Source organism: Toxorhynchites rutilus, chromosome 2 (genome assembly GCF_029784135.1).
Source record: "Toxorhynchites rutilus septentrionalis strain SRP chromosome 2, ASM2978413v1, whole genome shotgun sequence".
Classification (NCBI taxonomy): Eukaryota; Metazoa; Arthropoda; class Insecta; order Diptera; family Culicidae; genus Toxorhynchites; species Toxorhynchites rutilus.
In genome coordinates this window covers 31,144,281-31,162,400 of record NC_073745.1, presented here as the reverse complement: position 1 = coordinate 31,162,400, position 18,120 = coordinate 31,144,281, and the positions used below count along the sequence as shown (strand labels likewise).

General features: G+C 42.2%; 4 protein-coding genes across 4 annotated transcripts; 2 read left to right on the top strand and 2 right to left on the bottom strand.

Annotated features, from left to right (window-relative positions):
- The first annotated feature begins 251 nt into the window (after window positions 1-251).
- Window positions 252-13,543, top strand: LOC129768652 (ADP-ribosylation factor-like protein 6). The gene is made up of 3 exons (XM_055770429.1): window positions 252-1,006; window positions 12,667-12,795; window positions 12,865-13,543. The coding sequence occupies exons 1-3, from the start codon at window positions 829-831 to the stop codon at window positions 13,134-13,136; spliced, it is 579 nt and encodes a 192-aa protein (XP_055626404.1). The 5' UTR covers window positions 252-828; the 3' UTR covers window positions 13,137-13,543.
- LOC129768651 (peroxiredoxin-6-like) lies at window positions 1,545-2,841 on the bottom strand. Its single transcript, XM_055770428.1, has 6 exons — window positions 2,683-2,841; window positions 2,460-2,616; window positions 2,226-2,383; window positions 2,072-2,131; window positions 1,844-1,919; window positions 1,545-1,769 (listed from the first exon to the last, which is right to left on the bottom strand). Exons 1-6 carry the CDS (start codon window positions 2,763-2,765, stop codon window positions 1,638-1,640), a joined length of 666 nt encoding a protein of 221 aa, XP_055626403.1. The 5' UTR covers window positions 2,766-2,841; the 3' UTR covers window positions 1,545-1,637.
- On the bottom strand, window positions 13,205-14,685 carry LOC129768650 (uncharacterized). Its single transcript, XM_055770427.1, has 3 exons — window positions 14,395-14,685; window positions 13,620-14,330; window positions 13,205-13,557 (listed from the first exon to the last, which is right to left on the bottom strand). Exons 1-3 carry the CDS (start codon window positions 14,554-14,556, stop codon window positions 13,291-13,293), a joined length of 1,140 nt encoding a protein of 379 aa, XP_055626402.1. The 5' UTR covers window positions 14,557-14,685; the 3' UTR covers window positions 13,205-13,290.
- Window positions 14,686-14,739: 54 nt separating this feature from the next.
- On the top strand, window positions 14,740-18,120 carry LOC129768653 (small integral membrane protein 20-like). Its single transcript, XM_055770431.1, has 3 exons — window positions 14,740-15,015; window positions 15,075-15,131; window positions 17,977-18,120. The coding sequence occupies exons 1-3, from the start codon at window positions 14,895-14,897 to the stop codon at window positions 18,027-18,029; spliced, it is 231 nt and encodes a 76-aa protein (XP_055626406.1). The 5' UTR covers window positions 14,740-14,894; the 3' UTR covers window positions 18,030-18,120.

The window sequence follows — 18,120 nt, the reverse complement described above, 5'->3', positions numbered from 1 at the left end:
CGATCCAGTTCTAAGCGGTCTAATATTTAGGTGGGTATGCATTTTGATAGTGACCATGCGATTTTTACAGCATGATGTTTGCCAAATGCGATTTGTCTCGTACCTCATAAAAAAAGGTTGCCTGTGATATGCTCAGAAATCAACAGACATATCGTGAATACTCAACCTTCCATACTTTCATACAGCTAACGGTTTCTAGGGTAACCGGTAACTCAAACTTTGGACAACGGTAACAAATAGAGGACAGACGGCTCCGACTTCGGTTTGTTATGAGTCGTATTCTCATCAGTAGATAAATGTCCATTGTTCCTAGTACTACTAGTCAATTTTTTGAATTGTGGAGATAACTTGTACCAATTCAATTCACGTGCGAGAAGAACAAGTCAGGTGGTCATTAGTATTCTTGACCGATTGTTCACAACGTCGGATTGTGAGCGAAAACATTCACTTGCATGCAGTTTTGTTATGCAATATGCAACCCGCTGTAATCGATGCGCAAATCTTTTGTGCAGCAACGGCGTAGAAAATCTGGGCGTTGGTATGGACAAATAACAATCCCTCGCTGCCATTAGGAACCGCCATCAGGTGGAAAGTATCGCTATCGGAGGATATGAGCGCAGGAATGTAGGATATGTGTGATCGATACCAGTCATGGGTCGACGTGTGAAGCAAAAACAGTTCTTCGACCAGGCAAAGTTCTTCTCCATCAGTAGCGATTTATTGCTACTTTGTTTGTAGAGGCCACTGGTGACCTTGACATAGTCTACGCCCCAACACGAGAAATAATTTATTGGTGCGAAGAAACGCTTCGATCAAATCGCAGCGAAAATGGGTCTATTCGACAAGCTTGCCAGTATGCTGAAGATTAAGAAGGAGCAAATTAACATCCTTGTGGTAGGTCTGAACAACAGTGGCAAGTCAACGATTGTGAACCACTTTAAGAATCCGGACGAGCGAAGCTCGCTCATTGTTCCGACGGTTGGCTTCAGTGTCGAACGTTTCCAGAGTAAGTATCTAACTGCCGAGAATAACATTGTTGTGCTCAAGGATGAACGAATTTGTCGTATGAGGGTCAAGTGCATCGTGATGGGTGTATGCTAAATCTGGACAGCTCACGCGATGTTGCGTTTTACTGTCTTCAGTATTGACGAGAATTGTCTTGCCGAACGTGTAATTGTACATTTACCCTAGATTTCAAGGTCCCAAGTTTTTGTTTCCTCAGATGGTAATCTGTGCAAATCATCGCCAATAACAGAAAAGTGTAGCCTTGTCCCCCCATGCGTGACATAAATCAATAACTGCCATGAATAATCTGAACGAATGTGCACGTAATCGAGCCGGCTGAGCAGTAGAAACCGAAACGAAACAAACCTGTTTTGTACCTTAAAGTATCGCTACTACTTCCCATTTACCTTGAAGTATCGAAATGCGCGCCGTGCACTGACTGTAATTAATCTCCATTCCTAAATAAATATAAACAACAATCTGTTGGACTAAGATATACGAAAAGGGACAGTGATAAATACATAGATTGTACGTGCCTCTCCAATAAAAATCAATATTTTATTGTACTTCAGAGATGAAAACAGAATCAAAAACAAAAAGGTAACAAACAATCCCACAACCAGCTGTGGTGTTCACTTGTAGTCGGTTGTAGTGCGCACATACACATGACCGGATGGCATCGAGACACGTTCGATTCCGTTGGGGAAGAGCTTGTCGGCGTCCGCTTCGGAGACGCTCGGCAGGATCATCACTTTGGTGCCCGGCTTTTTGTTTGATTGCCGCGGAAAGAAAGCGATTAGAGCTGTGCTATTATCAATTTAATGTTATGTAAGCTTACCGTCCAATTCGCAGGAGTTGCAATCACTTTCAGACGATCCGTGAGCTGAAGCGAATCAATGACTCGTAGAATCTCGCTGTATTTTGCCAAGTTCAGGATGAGATAACGGAATTGAGCAGGCACGAAAACAGAATGAAACAAAAAAAAAAAAGAGAAAAGACAAGTGTAATTGGATGAGATCTGGATTTGGGTGGGTGATTTATTTGCTTTCAGATTCGGTCTACTCACTCGACATTTCTACCCGTTGAAGTTGGATAGTGCATCGTCAATCTAACACGATGATCTGGGCTGGAAATTTATAGACAGTATAAAGAAAATTATCTAGTGTCTTTGCAATATTCTGGATACTGGACACCACAATTTCAAAAATCCAGCCTCTCACCTGATAATAAATAGTGCACGAACAATTTGCGCCAGCTCTGGATCGTCCTTATCCTTCTCATCGAGCATACCGAATCGGACAGCTAACTCACGGGTAGGATCAGCTATGATCGGGTACGGGAAATTACCGATAATATCCGGACAGTACGATTTGATGTCCTATTCATGAAGATATAATTACACAACTTAAGCAATCCTCAAAGCAACATAATCACTCGAAACAACTTTCACTCACATTCACCCAGTCCACATGGCACTTGAGGTCATCAACTGAATGGGCCAAAATTTTCACATTCCTCTTCGCGAAGTGCTCCCTATGGACGGCGATCCGTCCCAACTCGGTCGTACAGACCGGGGTGAAATCGGCGGGATGAGAGAAAAGAACACACCACCTGACAATGAAAAGAAACTTCCATTACAACACTAGCCACGGCGCATCCCAGCCTAGGAACACTAACGAATCACCCTGCCACTGGTAGAAATCGATCGGGCCCTTGGTGCTCTCCGCCTGGAAATTGGGAATGATAGCTCCGATACGCATCTTGACGCAGAAAGATCTGAGAACCGCTTGTTGACCGCTGAAATGTTTTGACGCGACTGCTACAAACCAGACGAATGGACCGACAATTTATAATGAGTTTAGTGTGTATGGTAAAACAAGGGCTGTCTCGTTGAAGTCGTTTGTTTTATTATCTCCTACCGTTGCTGGGAGTGTTCGTTGAGAAGCTGATACCGTTGATAGCCAGCCGGTGAGCAAATAGGGAAACAGGAAGCGCGAGCTTTTGCGTAATGTATAGAGGATGTGATGAATTTTCTATTTATTTCAAGTTCTTTCTGCGGAAAGAATATTGGTCGGAATCAAACTATTCGAAATCATCTTTATTATTTACTAGCTGACCCGGCAAACTTCGTCTCGCCCAAAATTTATTTTTTTGTCACCACAACCACGTTTTTTTATTAAGCCCACGTTTGTGGGTCCAGTCGCAAAACTGTTCATTGATTGATCTTCCAATCTACCCTTATAAATTACCTTTTACTGTAAAATTCCTAGTACTTCTAGCAAAACACGTCATTATAAAATAAAATTATTTTCAGACACAATTCTCGTTCAAGATTGTTCAACCAATTCAAATAATATGTTTCTTCGTTACATGGAATAAATGTTTGATATAGAAAATATGATAGAATAAAAAAGAGCTCTAAATCGGACAATTTCTTTCTCGAGTTTTGCTCTTATCAACACATTCGGCGATCCATATTTATTTATATAGATAGAAGAGCATATAGGAGTGCGTTTTATCACATTAAAATTTATTTCCACTTTCGAACGAACATCAAATGGACTAATAACACTTGTCAATATGTAACTGTAGAACACATGCGAATTGAATTTTTCGAACTTTTCCATTTTTTTCAGAGATTTCCGAAAATTTTCAATTGTCGTGTTTGGTTGGATTATGTTTGGTTGAATATGTGTGCTATTTTTATGACACCCCTCTCCATTCCAGAGAAGGGAGGGGTGTCATACATAGAAACATTTCTCTTACCCAAAAATCCTCAAATCCCAAATTTAGCTCAATTTGCTTGATTATTTCTCGAGTTATGCAGAAGTTTGTGTTTCATCTGTATGGCAGCCTCTCCTTAGAGAGAGGGGAGGATTGTCTATTCACCATAAGAACATTTATTGCACTCTAAAACTTTCAAATGCCAACTTTGGTTTCGTTTGCTTGATTAATAATTTAGTAATACAGTAATACAGTAATAAGTAATACAGAAATTTGTGTTTCATTTGTATGGCAGACTCGGCAAAGTCATTTTCAACTGAGGATAGGCAGGGAACTATGAAGCCATCGGTCTTCGCATTCAATTGGAAATGAGTTTTCGCTTCTTACAGTACTTCTCCGTCAACAAAGCCTCGCTCTCATTCCATTCTTAACCGTCAAATGGCCATCATTGTTTTTTTCTAAGTTTTATTAAGCTACTCAACAGCTACAAATTAACTACACAAACAAGTTATTCGAAATGATCTACATTTGCCTTCCAGCATAGCTGGAGACGATCTGACCATTGCAGCACGTGAGGGCGTACTTTTTTTTTTTTTTTTTTTTCCAAAATATATTTTTTATTAAGGCACATGTGGCGTTAGCCTGACGGGGCCGGGAGTCCAATATTTTGACAATTTTTGTCTTACAACTATGTTAGTAATATGTAACCGATTACTCGCGGTTGGCTCGAGGTTAGTATTACAAGTGTTCTCATAATTGGTATGTTGCAGTCTTCGATGCTCTATGCGTGTGCCCAACACGGGCTACTTCCTATTGGGATGCAGCTGACCATTAATCAGCAACGCCCCCCTAGTCTGTACCCCATATCTAGCGTGGTGCGTCTTTCTCGACTCGAGGAATCCAGGATAGAATGGTCACTAGCCGGCGCAATCATCAGCTCGTGTAGAGTTGTCATGAGCGGTACAACCTTTGGCTCTTGTTGAATGATCAGTGGACTGCACAACCTTTGGCCCGTGCATCTGTAAAGAGTGTGTGTATGTATTGCCGCGACTAAGTAAAAGTTTATCGATTGGATAGGAGGGATATGAAACGGGGCACAACGAAGGAAACATCATTAAACGTTGACATCGGCGTTTCTGAGGAACAGGTATAGATGAAGCAGAAGATCAGGATCCCGGCTACCTAAGATATCCCGGACGGGGATATCCGATTGTCTGCCTTTTGCTCTCAGTGCTCTAGAGAGCTGAGAGCGAGCAGCATGGAACCGGATACACGACCAGACAACATGCTCGATGTCGTGGTAGCCATCGCCACAACCACAAAGATTGTTTGCTGCGAGCCCAATGCGATAGAGATGCGCGTTTAGGTTGTAGTGATTGGACATAAGCCGAGATATCACGCGAATGAAATCACGACCTACATTCAATCCCTTGAACCATGCACTCGTCGAGACCTTAGGGATAATCGTGTGTAACCAACGACCGAACTCATCTTCACTCCACATGCGCTGCCAACTAACGAGTGTGTCCTGACGAGGAATGTGAAAAAATTCATTATAGGCAATTTGCCTTTCAAAAAGTGTGCCCTCTGAAGCGCCCACCTTAGCTAGCGAGTCCGCTTTCTCATTCCCCGGAATCGAGCAATGAGAGGGAACCCATGCTAAGGTAATCTTGAATAATTTTTCGACCAAAACACTCAATAGATGTCTTATTCTTGTTAGGAAATAAGATGAGCGTTTATCAACTTTCATTGAGCGGATTGCCTCTATTGAGCTGAGACTGTCTGAAAAAATAAAATAATGGTCGATGGGCAGTGTTTCAATGATCCCTAGAGCATAGTATATCGCACCCATTTCTGCGACATACACGGAACAAGGATCTTTGAGTTTGAAAGAGGCACTGGAATTTTCATTGAAGATGCCGAAGCCAGTGGACCCGTTTATGTATAAACCGTCAGTAAAGAACATTTTATCAGATCCAACTTTCCCATATTTTTCCGAAAATATCGACGGAATAACATTGGAGCGTAGGTGATCTGGTATTCCATGGATTTTTTGTCGCATGGACAGATCAAAAATGACAGAGGAATTGCAAAAGTATGGGAAGCAAACTTGGTTGGAGATGCCTGGTGAAGGGTGCACGTCGTGGGTAAGGTACTCATGGTATAAAGACATAAAACTTGACTGAGGAGTCAGCTGGAGTAGATTTTCGAAGTTATCAATCACCAATGGATTCATGATCTTGCAACGGATGAGAAATCTGTAGGATAATTCTGTGAACCGAAGAGTAAGCGGGGGTACTCCTGCCAAAACTTCGAGACTCATCGTATGTGTCGAATGCAAACACCCCATGGCTATACGCAAGCAACGATATTGTATCCTCTCCAGCTTGAGAATATGAATCCTGGCAGCTGATCGGAAGCAAAAACTGCCATATTCTAACACTGACAATATCGTTGTTTTGTACAACTGAATGAGGTCTCCTGGATGGGCACCCCACCATGTTCCGGTTATTGTTTGGAGAAAATTGATTCTTTGCTGGCATTTCTGTTTCAAATACGCAATGTGTCTCCCCCAGGTACATTTAGAATCAAAATATACACCCAGGTATTTGAAAAACATAGAGTGTTGGATCGTTTTGCCGGATAGGTGAAGCTGGAATTGGGCGGGTTCGTGCTTCCTAGAAAAAACGACCATTTCAGTTTTCTCCGTAGAGAATTCGATACCCAGCTTGAGGGCCCACGTGAACAGATTGTTCATGGTATCTTGCAACGACTTTTGCAGAGCGACGGGATTAGTACCCGTGATGGAAATAACTCCATCGTCTGCAAGTTGTCTCAGCGTGCAGTCTCTAGTTAGACAATCATCCATATCATTGACGTAAAAACTGTACAAGAGGGGGCTTAGGCAGGAGCCTTGCGGTAGGCCCATAAAACTTGCCTTGCGTACTTGAGCGACTCAATATACGGGGGACGAGTAGAACAAACCATAGCCTCTAACCAGCACGATACACGAAATTGCGAGTGATTCCAAGTCGTTGCAAAGTGCGATAGATATCACCATTATCCATGCCACATTTTTCGAGCCCAACTATCACAATATGATTTCCGACGTGTCGTGATTGATACTACTGATACTTTATAGATGCGGTCTTTCTACTAGCGCGAAATTTTTCACAGAGCTAACATGAAGTATGTGAAACAGGTATTTCCTGAACAAGAGTTTTTGTGTGATGCATATTACTTAATTTACTAGCACATATTCCGGGACGTTCCCCCTTGGCTTAGATTGATTTTTTTTTGTATTTTCCATGAATTGGCCAAATTTTCTCCGTTTCCGATCAGTTGGGTGGGTTATATCTATGATATAACCGCAAGGTTGACGTGGAACTACCTTAGCTTAGCAATCATTCGTTTGTATTGACTAAATTCTTGATTGAATGAAACAGTTTCCAAATTCAATTGAGTTTAATGTATTTGCTCTGTGAGTGAAAAAAATGAACAAATGCCATGTAAAGTCAATTCATTACAAGTAAATTTAATGAAGGACCTTTTACGTTTGGTATGATGACTAGAACAAAATATATGAACGGAAGAATTATCAAACGTTTGATGAACCAGCCTAAGGCTGAAAATCTTTCCAATAAAGACAAAAAAAAATTATCAAACGATTATTTTATTTTACATTTCCCTCTGAAGTTTACATCCCAAAAGTGTACATACTTCTCGAATCCCGAATTTGCTTGAAACTGGGAAGTTCATTCGCTTCTAGTGTCAATGCACGATTTTCCCAGGTTCCTAAGTTTAGAAGATCATGTTAGGACAGACATATTCCACTCTGCACAAAGGCAAGCGAGGACAAAAGTACTCGCAGTTTGCATTTATTTGCAGAGCCGATTTCCCTAGAAACCTCGGTTTTGAAGTCTGTGTTAGGGAAACACATTTCAATCGGAACAAAAATACCCCCGATTTGTATGAATTCGCAATGCCGATTTCCCCACGCTCCATGGATTTGAAGTCTGTGTTAGGGAAACACATTCCAGTTCGAACAAAAATACCCCCGACTTGCATGAATTTGAAATACCGATTTCTCCAGGCACCTTGGTTTAGAAATCTCTATTAGGGAACACATTTCGGTGGGAACAAAAGCTCCCCCTACTTTCGTGTGTTTGCAATGCCGATTTTGCTGCTTGGTTTTAAAGTCTGTGTTAGGGAATATTTTTCGATGAGAATAAAAGTCCCCCTACTTTCATGTATCTCAAGCTTGGAGTACCCCTCAGCTCAGACAGCTAAAACGTGATTGTAACTCAGCACAGCGAAAATTGTGTCTTCATAAAACGCCTGACACTAAGCGTGATTTCAAGCGCGCTAGTGCTACTTATTGTAGGCTAAATAGTGCTTTGTATAAATCTCACGTACTCAGAGTTCAGCGGAATTTGCGGAGCCACCCTCGATTTTGTGGTCGATAAGATCGACCACAAAATCCTGCTCTGCAAACTTTCGCGACTTGGAGTATCCGAGCATCTAATAACGTGGTTGAAATCGTACTTGACGGGAAGAACTCTTCGGGTGCGACTTGGCTCGTGTATCTCTTCCGCGTTCAGTAGCACTCCCGGCGTACCGCAGGGAAGCAACCTGGGACCACTTCTGTTCACATTGTTCTTCAACGATGTGGCAGCTCTGCTGGGAGTCAGATGCAAACTGATTTATGCTGATGACCTTAAACTGTATGCTGTTGTTTACTCGATTGAGGATTGCCATCGTCTTCAGACTTTGCTGAATACTTTCGTTGACTGGTGCCATCGCAATAAACTCAAAATCAGCGTTCCAAAATGTGCGGTGATGACGTTTCACCGCTCTATGAACCCAACCCTCTACGATTACTCTGTTGAAAATGTTACGCTGCGCAGAGTAGATCGTGTAACAGACCTTGGTGTTCTATTGGACCCGAAGTTGGATTTCAATCTTCACTACTCTTCTATCATCTGTAGAGCAAATCGACAACTGGGATTTCTATCCAAAATAGCTCGTGACTTTAAAGACCCGCAATGTCTGAAAGCGCTGTATTGCTCGTTAGTGCGACCTATCCTCGAGAATGCATCTATCGTCTGGTCTCCATATGATTTAATTTGGAAACATCGGATCGAGTGTGTCCAAAAAAGGTTCTTGAGAATCGCATTGCGCAACCTACCGTGGCGTGAACCGTTCAATTTGCCACCCTATTCACATCGATGCATGTTACTAGCCTTGGACACGCTGGAAGACAGAAGGAAACTGCACCGGCAGGTATTCGTAGCGAAACTCCTGAACGGTGAAGTGGACTGCCCTCAGTTACTTGCACAACTTGACTTCCATGTTCCCCGAAGGACTTTGCGGCAATCATCCCTGCTACAGCCAAGTTTCCATCGAACTCTATACGGATATCATGAACCGATGATTCGTGAATTTTCTTTGGTGGAATCTGCGTTTCAGTTTGGAGAACCGTCAAACCGATTTAGGAATAGATTGAGGAGAGCATGACTGTTTTTATCTGTGTATTTGTGGAGTTTCATGTATGTAAACTAGTCTAAGTTTTTATTCATCAACACAAACAGAATGTCGGATGAATTATACAATATACAATACAATACAATTTACAATGCCGATTTCCCCAAGGCTGCTTGGTTTTGATGGCTGTGTTAGGGAAACCGTAAATCGGGCCAATCAAAACGATGCAGTTAGGGCGTTTAGATAACGCCTAATATTTTACAGTTATTCAATTGTTTATCTAATGAAAAACAACATTTTGTTAGTTGCGATAGATGCGTAGAAATATTCCCTATCAATTGATGCAAACATCTCTCCTATCCAGTACGAAATGTTCGAGCTATAAGCATTCGAAATCTTTCATTTTTTCCTGCATGTTCTGTGTTTAGGTTTTCATTTTACCCTCCATATATTCCGGTTAGACGTAGTCCCACGTAAAAAAAATATTTAACTTCTCCGTAGAGCATTCAGGTACCCGGAAATCATAACTAAGGGTTGAATGATTTTTCTGGCTGAATAACGTTTGCAGATAATTGAGTTTGATAAATTTTACATGGGCGGTAGTTATATTAGCTTGCTTGCAAAAAAATCTACGCCCTTGCGTGCGGCCTTCCGGCAAATTCGCCATGGCGGACGAAAACATGCGTGTAAGCATGTTTTTGAGTTCTTTCTTCTTTCTATTTATCAATTTATTATTCTCAGTTTTCACGACAAAATTGTTGGAGTAGATTTTACGCTTCAGGTTTGCCCAGAAATTCTTGATGAGACGCAGCTGGGGGACGTTGGGCGGGTTTGCCGACTTGGGTAAAACATCGATATTCAGCCGCTCCATCTCTTCTAGCGATCGCCTCGAGTAGTGGGCCGACGCCAGATCCGGCCAGAACACCACGTCTTCGCCCTTGTGGTATTTCTTGATGAACGATGCAAATTCCGGCAAGTGGTACTACAAATTTCCCCGTTCAGCTAAAGATGAGCGGCTTTGAAATGTCCTTCTCGCTAGTTGTCAGCCACAGCAGCATCTTCTTGGGGAACGAGGTGTGTGAAATAAACTTCACTTCGGAGCTCACTTCCTTCGTGAGGGAAGTAAAATGCGAAGTGCCCTGCCAGTCGTTGCCATCCAGAATGAAATAAGTCTCGTTGTCCTTCACAACCGCCACTTTGCGATTCGCCGGGAAAATCAACTTGACCATCTTATTCAGCCGCTGCCGCTGCGTCATTGCCTGCAGCTCCGAAACCAGTGGACGGGACTTCCGCTTCCTGACATGTATGCCCACGTTGGCCAGGTATTTTTCCACTGTTTGGCTGGTTGCACCGAACTCCCGGCCAAGCGCAAGCAGCGATGTAGCCACTTTTCCCTCGATCTTCCTCTTCAGCATCCTTTGGAGCTTCTTGTCGATCAGGGTCGTCGGTACTCTGATTCGATACTCTGATTGTTGTCCAATAGTGTAAAGATGTTGCCACACTTCTGAACGGAGTAGCTTCACTGTTTTCGGTATCACTCGGTATTCTGCTGACTCATAGGCTACTATGATTGATGCTGCATGGGTAGTTTCGTTAGTGCGTGTGAAGGTAAACCCATGAAAAATCGGTAATTTTTGTCCATTTTTTTAAATGCAAACGTTATGTTCATAATTTGAACATGATCGACTGCTTTTTTGACGGAACTAACTTCCGATTAAGAATATCTGTACACGAATGTTCATTATAGTCTACATTTTCACGAGACCAGCATTCTAGGCCAAAAAGCATAGTGCCTACAGAAGAACATCGTTCACCTAATCCGGAAAAACTATCACAGTGTGAAAAATGCACTGTTCCTGTGGAAATTTTTTGTATAATCAATCTGCTTCAATTGAGTAAATATTTGTATGTAGAGACATATATATTCGTATCTTATTAATTTAGAATAGCGCACAATTTTTGTAACTATTTCGCTGAATTAAAAATTTCAACAAAGCTCAATCTTGTCGATCCATATAGATCATATGCAGTTTTTATCAAAGGTAAATATGTGTTCTTCCTCATGTAAGGATTATGTTCTCTGAAGTTTTGATGGATTCGTTGCCTAGTTTCCACGGCCTTATAGAGGGTGAAGGATCTGACTGGCAATTTGTTAGTTGACTGTTCCATGATGCTGTTTTCTTTCATTCGTTGTCTCGGCTTCCGCTGACGACAAATTCGACTCTGCTGCCTACCAAGCCAGCAAACAAACATGTTTAGACGTAAAACCTCGACCGCTTGAGACATCTCTGCGACGCGATTGGTTCCTCCAGATTTGACGTGTGGCTGCTTTCTGAACGACAACATGTGGAAATGTGACCTGTATTTCCACATGAATACCGGAAGCACGGATTTGATGCTTGTTTGAAGGGACGACTTCCTTTGTTTTCTGCCTTTTGTTAGTTGTATTTGGCGCTTGACTTCTGATGCACCTTCTTTTTGATCGTTCCGAGCTGAAAAAATATTCCGACATCTCCCAGATTTGATTTACGAATGCTGCCCAACTTCATGCTAGTGAACACCTTTTACTCCGTAAGTGAACACCATCTGCTCCGTAAGTAACTTCTTCCGGAGACGTTGATCACGGATACCTGCTACAAAATGATCTCGTAGGGCATCCGATAGGAATACATCGTATTTGCATGGCTGTGTGGTGATTTTCAGGCTGATGATAAATTCCGGAATATTGTTTAGAGGTGTGCTGGATGATTGAGCTTAGGTTCAATGCGTATTAGACTCAATACATGTTAGCAATAGGGGCTGATCGTAACAGAATCCTCCTTGGTAGTAGTGTTGTGATCGACGGCGACGGCATAATCAACGGGAGTCCCGCCTACTATGGGCTCCGCAAATCCTTACAGTTCTACAAACTCCGGCTCCGTACGAAGTGTACCATGTACAAATCCCTGATTGCAACGGTAGTCATCTATGGGCACGAAGCATGAACGATACTCGAAGAGGACTTACAAGCTCTTGGTGAAGAGGACAGAAGGATAGACCACGAACACAAGTCTACGGCGAACCTAACATCCAGAAAGTCGCCAAGGCTGTACGAGTGCGATGAGCAGGGTATATTGCAAGATTGCCGGACAGCAGCCGTGCAAAAATGATGTTCGCATCGAATCTGGTGGGGACAAGAAGAAGAGAAGCCGAGCGAGGTGATTGGACCAGGTAGAGCAGAAATTGGGAAGAATCGGTGCGGCCCGGAGTTGGTCTTTGGTGCAGCCATAGACAGAGTGCATTGGCGGAACAATGTTGTGAACAAGATTTAATCTTTTCAATTTCGGAAATTGACGACTGATGTTATTCAATTATTCAGTATATAAATTAAATTTTAATTCTTAAAATGAATGAATAGAGTGAGTCCCTTTTTAAGACTTTCATATTCTAAACACATTCTCTCATTATACGCAGATCAAGGAGTCTTCTTCACCGCATTCGACATGTCCGGAGCGACACGCTATCGAAGTCTTTGGGAACACCATTTCAAAGCGTGCCAAGGTATTGTGTTTGTGATTGATTCGAGCGATCGGATGCGATTAGGTAAGACCGCACACTGTTACGTGTCACGAATAGAGGAGTGTTTTGTAGCAAATCTTCTACCCATTGCAGTGGTAGTCAAGGACGAATTGGAAATACTACTCCAACATCCGGACATTGCTAATCGTCGTGTGCCGATACTTTTCTTCGCCAACAAGATGGACTGCACCGATGCTTTGAGTAGTGTGAAAATTGCCGCCGGACTGGGACTGGAAAAAATCAAGGATAAACCGTGGCATATCAGCTCGAGCAACGCAATCACGGGCGAGGGACTGCAAGACGGGGTGCAGTGGATGGTGCACCAGATCAGGGAATGTGTAGCTAGCTCCAAGAACAGCCATTAGGACTGTATTGGATGTGCGTGCGTGTGTGTGTGTGTGTGTATATATACAAAATGTTGGAGAGAAAATAATTAACATCTCAAACAAATAAAGCTGTTATTCATCGTCATAAATAATACCATGTTCATTGAATTCTATTCAATTGAGCTTGTTCACACTAAGCTAGCTCTTGTATAATGTACATGTTATCTCCGCCATCCACCTCCACCTGAGAACCAGAAGTTGAGGACTGTGAGTCCTCCTCACTCGTGCAGTCGTCTTCCTCTTTGATTTGCGATACCATTCCGTCATCCGAATTACCGTCTATAATTTCCGATATAGTATCCCGCGATTCATCATCTCCATAAACGGATATCTCGTCCTTTATTAGAACCTCTGAAGCGGGCGCTTTAATGTATCGGATGATTTTCTTCTGTGGTTTCCTCTGAATTCAAAGAATAAGAAAATTAGCATTTTTTATCTGATAAATAATTACAATTAACTCACATTCTCGGCCAATCGTTGCTCCCGTGCCCTTTCCTTCTGGATAACATCATGCAAGACATCATTAGCTTTGAAAATGACTAAATTCGATCGAACCTTGGGCGGCTCGTGGTTATGGCCCTGGTTCAAAAAGAACGTACTGTAAGACCTATCCACGAAGATAAGCGTCATGCAGTTGTGACTTTGGCGTTGCTCACAAACCCAGTAGGTTTGGCTTTTCCGTGGAACGGATCCACAAAACCGGTAGCCACCGTAAATCAAGCCATAGTTGGAAGCGGGGGTCTTATAGAAGTAGAAGTTTTGGTTCGGTAACCGAATGAGTTTGCTAGGTTCCTTGGTCGTTGTTGTCTTTTCGGGTGCTGTTGGAATGTTTGTTGCGCTACTGGTGCTGGTTGTGGCAACGGCAGCGTTATTGGTGGAGGCCGAGGTATCAATTGGTTGTTTTGACTTCACTTGCAACCGAACCGATGGTTTTCCTTCGGCATTCATCCGGATTATCACCTTGATCGGTTCGCCATCGTTCACTTGATCGAGTACGTTAGTATTTTCGATCGCACACTTGGCCAGCTCTATTTGTTTCTGCTGTCGCTCGATGGCCTCCTTTTTTAGGATAACATTGTTCTGTCGGCACAGCGTTCGATAACGGTAAAATTCATCCAAACTTTCCACGCAGGTAGAACATATAAAGCAGTTAGCGTCACTTCCAGGATCCAGCTGTAAAAAGATAGAAAATACTCGGTAAGACGCAGGTCGTCGAAAAGGTGAGCAATGAACTGACCTCAATCTGCAACAACCCACGGATTATTTCAATGATGTCATCCTCGTCCCTGGTGCAGGCCTCTTTGATAGTACACAGCTCATTATTTTTGGTGGCTTCGGAGAAGCAGAGCCGACAGTACTCTGGCTCCTCGTACTCGAACACGACCGTAACGTTGGTCATATTCTATGCGAATATTCGTTTGATTCTACGCTTCGTTTAAAAGAAAACACTGTTGATTGTGGCTAGATTCTTCCATCGTCTGGATGACAGCAGTGATTCCATGTCTGCTGTCGGTATGGTAGAGCAAACAAATAAATTGAGGGCATTTCTATGCTCAGTCTCAGGGTTTGTTGATTCCTTTCGCCGAACGATGTCATATTATACTATTGTGTCATTTTTACGGAGCATTCATAACATTGCAAGAATTCTGTTTTGCGTAACATTTCGAGAACATTTTGATCATTGTTGACCGAGGCTCAGATTAATTAGTAGTACTATAATTACCCAATCACCTGAAGATGGCACGAATCATTTTGCGTGGTCGGAACTATTTCCTGTTTATTGGTGGATTGGTGGGGTTCATTGGATTGGCTTGCTATCCTATCATCGTTCACCCAATGTTGTATCCGGAGAAATACAGTAGGACTGAACCTCAATTAATGCTTACTTTTCTATAAATTGGTTCCCTCATTTTGCAGAAAAAATTCAACAGTCGAATCGTGGCAGCATCCGACAGGAGGAGATTCAGCCGGGAAGTAAGTGCTTGCAGACATTAGTTTCGATTTGATTATTTTTTCATTACACATTTTTCGAGAAAAGAGACGACTGAAATAATTCCCACTCTTGAAATTCAATCAAGTTTTCATTGACTTCATCTGTCAAGTTCCCAAACGATTTCGATTACTGGAATCGCTGAAGGTTGAGGTTCTTTGTTTTTAAGAGACTTTAAACTTTGCAGTTCATTCGCCTCTAATATTGCTGGAGTCGACATCAATTTGTGTGAATATCAAGGTGTATTTGTTAGTTGACTATAAATGCTAAATCGGAATCTTTTGGGAGGTGATAGAGGATCATTTTTGATAAAAAAAAATCCGATGCATATGCCCGAATCTCAACTATGGCCGAGTAGTTGAAATTGTTTTGGACTCTGTTTGGTTTAAACTGCTTTGAATTTAAAAAGCACACTTCACAACAGTGTAGTAAAAATCGTGAATTTTGAAGATTCTGATTGAAGGCTCATCAGAAAATGTAGACAATGATATCGCAGTAAAACTAAAAGAGATTGGAATTGATAGCGAACTATAAAGCGTTCAGATAATTTCGATTTGGCTAATATAAATAACAATGTTTATCATACATGCTAAGACTTATCGACTTCGCTGCCTCCAAGAGCATACCCAAACATAACACCTTCTTTCAGTACAGCTTCCAATACCCTTACATCTAGAGATCACTTCAGCAAACAGTAACACAAATCGACCCGGTTTTGATCGTCGGTCGACACTTCTCGGATATCATCGAAGTCATAACCTACCTGGTGATGATCAAACTGCGTTCTAAACTATCAATCGTCAAAACCATAAGACATCAGTGTTGACTACGGTACCATCTACGGCGACTGCAGGAGCCCAACCTTGCTACAACATACTCGCAGTATCTGAGGTTGTTACTGAAAGCAGTAATTAGCAACACAGCAAAGACGAATGATTTGACGACGAGTGTCGGGCGCTCCTGAGCGAGTGGGATGCAGCACGCACAACCATGCTGCAACGAGCGACTCGACAAACATGGAACGATACCGACTGAAGCGAAAGCACCAAACACATTTCTTTCGAGAAGCACGGTTTTCCCCGAAAGCTTACAAGACTTATTCAGGCAAAGATGAACGGAGTGCGGATCTCAGGGATCGGTCGGAATCATTAGAGACTCACAGGGGACTTCGACAAGGCGATGGACTTTCCTGTCTGCTCTTCATTGTGGCACTGGAAGGTGTTACACGGAGAGCGGGCTTCAACATGCGGGGCACGATTTTCAGCAAGTCTAGCCAATTTATCTGTTTCCCCAACGACGTAGACATAATCGGAAGAATGCTAGCGAGAGGGTCGTTAATTACAACCGACAATAACACCAGCCGTGACATTCGAAGACGCAGAGTCAACGTAGGCTTCACAAATCCCTAAAGTCCAAAAAACTCACGCCGTAGGAAGTGTATATGTATAAATCCCTAATTCGATCGGTTGTGCCCCACAGGCACGAAGCATGAACGATACTCGAAAAGGACTCAAAGCACTTGGTGTTTTCGAAAGCCGAGTGCTCAGAACAATATACAGTGGTGTACAGGAAAAACGGAGAACGAAGAAGGATGATGTACCACGAAATGGCGCATCTCTACGGCGCACCCATGATCCGCGAAATCGTCAAGTCTGAACGAGTGCAATTGGCGGAACATGTTGCTAGAATGCCGGACAGTGCAAAGATGTTCGTATTGACTTCAGTGGGGATGAAAAGAATATGAGCCTAGCGAGCGTGCTGAGATATGTTCCATGGTTTCTGGTGTATTTCAATCAATTTCATACCGTGGAAATATAATATTGAGTTTCTGTAATATTGTGCGCATATGAGCTGTCTGAAGACGAATGAATCGTAAGGTTCAAAGTCTCCGTAAAAAAAACTAACGAAAAAGTCACAGGAGGGTTGTGTCCGACCGCATATTTTGACGTAGGATTCCTTTAGGCTATCTGTTGATTTTGGATATGTTTGAAGAATTACATCGTTAAACTATTTGATAATAATTTGGTTTTAATGTCTCTGTTAGAGAATATTTTTCGGTAGGAACAAAGACTCCCCCTACTTTCATGTATTTGCGATGCCGATTTTCGCCAGGCAGTTTGGTTTTGAAGTCTCTGTTAGGGAATACATTTTGGTGGGAGCAAAAGCTCCCCCTACTTTAATGTATTAGCAATGCCGATTTCCCTCAGGCAGCTTGGTTTGGATGTCTCTGTTAGGGACCCGCCGCATGTGTCGTTAATTTCGACCAATCAGAAGTGGGTATTTCTGTTAGGATAGGGGTTGAGATTTTCCGATTGTTCGATAGTTAGTTTCATGACATATATTATTTTCTTCAATATAAAAAACTGTTATGGAGTGCCAAAATCGATTGACGTAAAAATCTCATCAATCCATCATGAATTGACTGAACAATAAGCGTTTGAAATTGGACAATTTTCACGATGTGCTCGGTATTCGATTTTCAATTTGTACCCCAATATGTTGCCGAAGGACGCAATCCTACGTCAAAAGAAAGATATGAGCTGGCAGCGTCAATGTAATATATGAGTGACATACGAGATTCAGAAAGAGTCAATAGATGACCCTTTCTCACTATCATTGGATTTCTGGAAAGTATCAATCTGAGATATTTAGCAAAGTGATCATCAAAGAATTCGAATCTTATATGAAGATGATACGAGATTAGAATGATTCTTTCAGTGAAAAAAGATAGTAAAGGAGTAAAAAATTTCCTCCTAATCTTTTCCGTGTAAATTTTGAATAATCACGTTATGGTCGAATTAATACCTCTTTTCTAATATTTTCCAACAGATATGCGAGTGTGGAGCGATCCCTTCAAGCCAAGGCAAGATCGGCCTTCATGAACGTGCGATACGACTGTTCGAATTTGTATGTGATATCTACTGTACATAGAGCATTGGTAAGACATATTCATTAAAGTTGTACCATCTACTA

Coding starts and splice junctions, on each gene's coding strand:
- LOC129768650 (XM_055770427.1), bottom strand. CDS start 14,556: ATGACCAACGTTACGGTCGTGTTCGAGTACGAGGAGCCAGAGTACTGT. Junction 14,331..14,394: donor GTGGGTTGTTGCAGATTGAG/GTCAGTTCATTG, acceptor ATCTTTTTACAG/CTGGATCCTGGAAGTGACGC. Junction 13,558..13,619: donor AGCAACGATTGGCCGAGAAT/GTGAGTTAATTG, acceptor CTTTGAATTCAG/AGGAAACCACAGAAGAAAAT.
- LOC129768652 (XM_055770429.1), top strand. CDS start 829: ATGGGTCTATTCGACAAGCTTGCCAGTATGCTGAAGATTAAGAAGGAG. Junction 1,007..12,666: donor CAGTGTCGAACGTTTCCAGA/GTAAGTATCTAA, acceptor CATTATACGCAG/ATCAAGGAGTCTTCTTCACC. Junction 12,796..12,864: donor GAGCGATCGGATGCGATTAG/GTAAGACCGCAC, acceptor TACCCATTGCAG/TGGTAGTCAAGGACGAATTG.
- LOC129768651 (XM_055770428.1), bottom strand. CDS start 2,765: ATGCGTATCGGAGCTATCATTCCCAATTTCCAGGCGGAGAGCACCAAG. Junction 2,617..2,682: donor TACCAGTGGCAGGGTGATTC/GTTAGTGTTCCT, acceptor TTTCATTGTCAG/GTGGTGTGTTCTTTTCTCTC. Junction 1,770..1,843: donor CAACTCCTGCGAATTGGACG/GTAAGCTTACAT, acceptor TCAAACAAAAAG/CCGGGCACCAAAGTGATGAT.
- LOC129768653 (XM_055770431.1), top strand. CDS start 14,895: ATGGCACGAATCATTTTGCGTGGTCGGAACTATTTCCTGTTTATTGGT. Junction 15,016..15,074: donor GTTGTATCCGGAGAAATACA/GTAGGACTGAAC, acceptor CTCATTTTGCAG/AAAAAATTCAACAGTCGAAT. Junction 15,132..17,976: donor GGAGGAGATTCAGCCGGGAA/GTAAGTGCTTGC, acceptor ATTTTCCAACAG/ATATGCGAGTGTGGAGCGAT.